The sequence below is a fragment of the Protobothrops mucrosquamatus genome, unplaced genomic scaffold (genome assembly GCF_001527695.2).
Source record: "Protobothrops mucrosquamatus isolate PMUCROS unplaced genomic scaffold, P.Mucros_1.0 scaffold8829, whole genome shotgun sequence".
In the NCBI taxonomy this organism is placed as follows: domain Eukaryota; kingdom Metazoa; phylum Chordata; class Lepidosauria; order Squamata; family Viperidae; genus Protobothrops; species Protobothrops mucrosquamatus.
Window position 1 is genome coordinate 1 of NW_015394622.1, and position 4068 is coordinate 4068.

General features: G+C 46.3%; 1 protein-coding gene across 1 annotated transcript; it reads left to right on the forward strand.

The window, feature by feature from the left end:
- Positions 1–1288: 1288 nt before the first annotated feature.
- Positions 1289–3762, forward strand: LOC107300857 (transmembrane protein 107-like; the record flags this gene model as incomplete). Its single annotated transcript, XM_015830144.1, has 4 exons — positions 1289–1365; positions 2208–2308; positions 3171–3267; positions 3396–3762. Coding segments are annotated over 4 exons (345 nt in total), but the record flags the coding sequence as incomplete, so codon positions are not given.
- Positions 3763–4068: the final 306 nt, after the last annotated feature.

The following is a 4068-nucleotide window of genomic DNA, read 5'->3' on the forward strand; positions in this document are numbered from 1 at the left end:
CTAAAGTAATAAAAGTGAGATAGAAATTACATATAGAGGTAGAGATGATAGATAGATAGATAGGTAGGTAGTGGGTGGGTGGGTGGGTGGGTGGGTGGGTGGGTGGATGGATGGATGGATGGATAGATAGATAGATAGATAGATAGATAGATAATGGATGGATAGATAGGGATGGATTAGATAGATAGATAGATAGATAGATAGATAGATAGATAGATAGATAGATAGATAGATAATGGATGGATGGATAGATAGGGATGGATTAGATAGATAGATAGATAGATAGATAGATAGATAGATAGATAGATAGATAATGGATGGATGGATAGATAGGGATGGATTAGATAGATAGATAGATAGATAGATAGATAATAGATGGACGGATAGATAGGGATGGATGGATTAGATAGATAGATAGATAGATAGATAGATAGATAGATAGATAGATAGATAGATAGATAGATAGATAGATAGATAGATAGATAATGGTTAGATGGAGGGATAGATGGAGGGATAGGGATGGATAGCTGGATAGATGGATGGAGATGGATAGATATAGATATATAGGTGGATAGATAAACGGATGGGTAGAGATAGATAATGGATAGATGGAGGGATAGGGATGGATAGCTGGATGGAGGGATAGATAGAGATGGATAGATATAGATATATAGGTGGATAGATAAACGGATGGGTAGAGATAGATAATGGATAGATGGAGCGATAGGGATGGATAGCTGGATGGATGGATGGAGGGATAGATAGAGATGGATAGATACAGATGTATAGGTGGATAGATAAATGGATGGGTAGAGATAGAGATGGATAAATGGATGGGTAGAGACAGATAGTTGTATGGATAGATATAAATAGAGGGATGGATAGATGATAGATAGATAGATAGATAGATAGATAGATAGATAGATAGATAGAGATAGAGAGATAAATGGAGATCCTTTTTTACTTCGACCAAAACTGCTCCACAGCCCTTCAGCCCATCTTGGGTGCTTTCAGAAGCTCCTGCCCTTTCCTCCCATCTCCCGCCATCTTGCGGGGGACACCAAAAAGAAAAAGGGGGTCCCCAGCCCTCCAGCCTCTCTGTCCGTCCACTAAACCTCTATGCTCCAGTGGGCTGAGAAAACGGGGGGGGGGGGGGGGGAAGAGGCCGGTCTTTGCTGCCCCACTAAAAAACCTCTCAAAGGGACGACCGAAAGAGCCTAGCCCCACACCAGCCTGCAGTCTAGCCCCCCCCTCTCTCTATCCCTCGTTTTATTCCATTTTATTTTTTTTCCTCCAGGAGAACAATGTCCGCGCTTCCCTCCCTCTTCAGTGCACGCAAGAGGAATTTGACCACCGAGACACCGAGTGAGTCATTTTGCTGCTAAAATCCACCTTTGCTGCAGTTGGTGTGTGTGTGGGGGGTGTAGTCTGAATTTAAAAATCTTTTTTTGAGAGAAGCCCACATTTTGAACTTAAAGCTGCCTGCGGCTGTGTAATGTTGTATTTTGCTGCTTTGGTCTGTAGGATGTTTAATCATCGGTTGGCATTTTAAAATAAGCTGTCAACATCCAGCTTGAGGATCCAAATAAAACTCCAAGTTCGTTCCGTTTCTGACAATCTTACTGTTTATTGGATACTCTAGATGGTTAGGTCGAAGTAAAATTAACTCTGAGGTCCCCAAACCAATTCATAGACTTAAAACAATAATTTTCCCAGCCATATCAACAAGTTTCACTTTGTTATGGGAACCGTCCGCTTCAAATCTACACCTGTCCTGGTGTCCTTGAAAAGGATTCAGGCTCTCGTGGTCTTCAGCTGAATTGTAGAAGTTTCGTTTCTCCATCTAACCCACTTGAAAGTAACACCTCCCCCCCCCCTTAATCTAAAGGCAAGTTGAAACGCTGAGACTGATAGCTGCCAAATTTCATCCTTGACATCCTAACTGTGAAATGGGGGGAAAAGCCGCCGTTTCACACTTTCTGATTTTTGCAAAGGCACGTCAACGTGGTCGCACGAGGTTAAAAAAAACAACCAGATGCTGGGAATAAAATATTAAACGTTTTAAATATTAAAAGGATTAGTCGGCTTTGCCCGGTCCCATCGCAATTTAGGCGACAGGGTTGGCAATTTAATCTCTTTGCAAGTTTTAGCTGGTGGCGTTTCTCGTATACTCGGTGTGTCTCTTTCAGCGTGGTTTTTCTTTCTAGGATGGTGGTGGCGTTGTCCGTAACCCTTGGGCTGTTTGTGGTGGAGCTGGCCGGCTTCCTCTCCGGAGTGTCCATGTTCAACAACGTGCAAAGTCTGCTTTGTATCCTTCGCAAAGAAAATGGGGATCAGCAGACGGGGTGGGCTGGGGTGGGCAGAGAGAATTCCCTTCCTTCCTTCCTTCCTTCCTTCCTCCCCTCCCCTCTCTTCCCCCTCCTTCCTTCCTCCCTCCCTTCCTGCCTGCCTGCCGCTGAGCCCCAGACCAAGATGGGTTCGTAGCACTGTTGCCAAGTGCCAAAGCCAGCCGTGTCCCTCCAGAGCAGGGTGGGTGGGTTTGCCTTTCGTGGTCGTTGTGCTCCCTGACCAAGCCTCCTCCTCTTTGCAAGCCACCCTCGCTCACGCTTCGGCAGGCGTCACGTTGCTCTTCTTCCTGTTTGAGCAGTGGGATGGCAGCTTATACTGGTGGATCTTTGCCTTTTGCAGGTTGGCTGTGATCATCCCCGGAGTCCCAGGCTAGCAAAATGACGGGCTGTGGGAGGGGGCCCAAAGGAGCTGGTCAATTTATTTATTTAACCATATATATTCCATCCTCCCCCCTAAAAAAAAATAAAAGAGGGAGTGGCAGAAAATGACCACAGTATTCATACAACAAGTTCCATTAAGTCAAATAATTGTGGCCCTGCACGTCACAGAGACACAACCTTTGGATATCAGGATATCTGGACCAGGCCTTTAGGATATCCCAAGTTTGACCTTTGCAGTGTGACTAATCTCTATTTTTGAAGACTTTTCCTTTGCCCCCATCCCTCCACCCCGTCCCCATCCCAAACACACTCTACAATGTCCCAGGAGTCGTTTCGTGCGAGCGGCTGAGATTGGTGGACCTTCTTCCTAGGCAGGCATCCCTTTGTAAACTTCATTTTACACAAATCCCTCCATTGATTTCCCTGACGGTGCCCTGTTAGCGTTGGTTGCCCACTGCAGCGCCTCCATCTGCCTCTCATTCTTCGTCTTTGAGCGTTGGGAGACGGTCACTTACTGGTACATCATGGGGTTTTGCAGGTAGAGGCCTGTCCCCGCGCGGTCGCCAATTTGCTGGTGGTGGTTTGGGGGTTCGCCCAATTCAGGAAGAGGGACGCTCTTCTTCGGGGTACTGATCCTTCCCCTCTCTTTTCGCCCCCTCTGCCCAGTGCCTTACCGGCTGCTGTCGAGATCTTCCTGTTCATCTCCGTCTTCGGACTCAAGAAGAAGCCACTGTGAAAAGGACAACGAGGGCGACGGCCTCTGTCCAGACGAGACCTCTCGTTCGGATTATCCCAGTGCAGAGGGAACTCCAAAAGAGCACGAGATGGAGATCAAATGTCCTTCCCGTAGGACTATCACCTGTCCCTGGTTTTCAACTCCATCTTTGCTCACTCCTCCACGGACAAAAAAGCAGCTGGGTCTTCTGCAGAGCTTGGATTCCTTCCGTGGAAACCTCTTAATAGTGTATCCGTGATGGCATCCTATATTTCATCAAGAGTAGTATTTACTGTGGCAGCTTTCAGATGGAAGCTTCTTGGATGAGAAGCGAAACGTCTTCAAAGAAAAACAAGAACGTCCAGTTGCCTCTTGAAAAAGCACCTTTGGGACTTTAAGATAGATGGACTTCAATTCCCAGAATTCCCCAGATTACCTACTTATCTTCTCCCTTCCTTCCTTCCTTCCTCTATTTCCCTTCCCTCCCTCTATTCCTTCCTTCCTTCCTCTATTACCCTTCCCTCCCTCTATTCTTTTCTTCCTTCCTTCCTTCCTTCCTTCCTTCCTTCCTTCCTTCCTTCCTCTATTGCCCTTCCCTCCCTCTATTCCTTCCTTCCTTCCTTC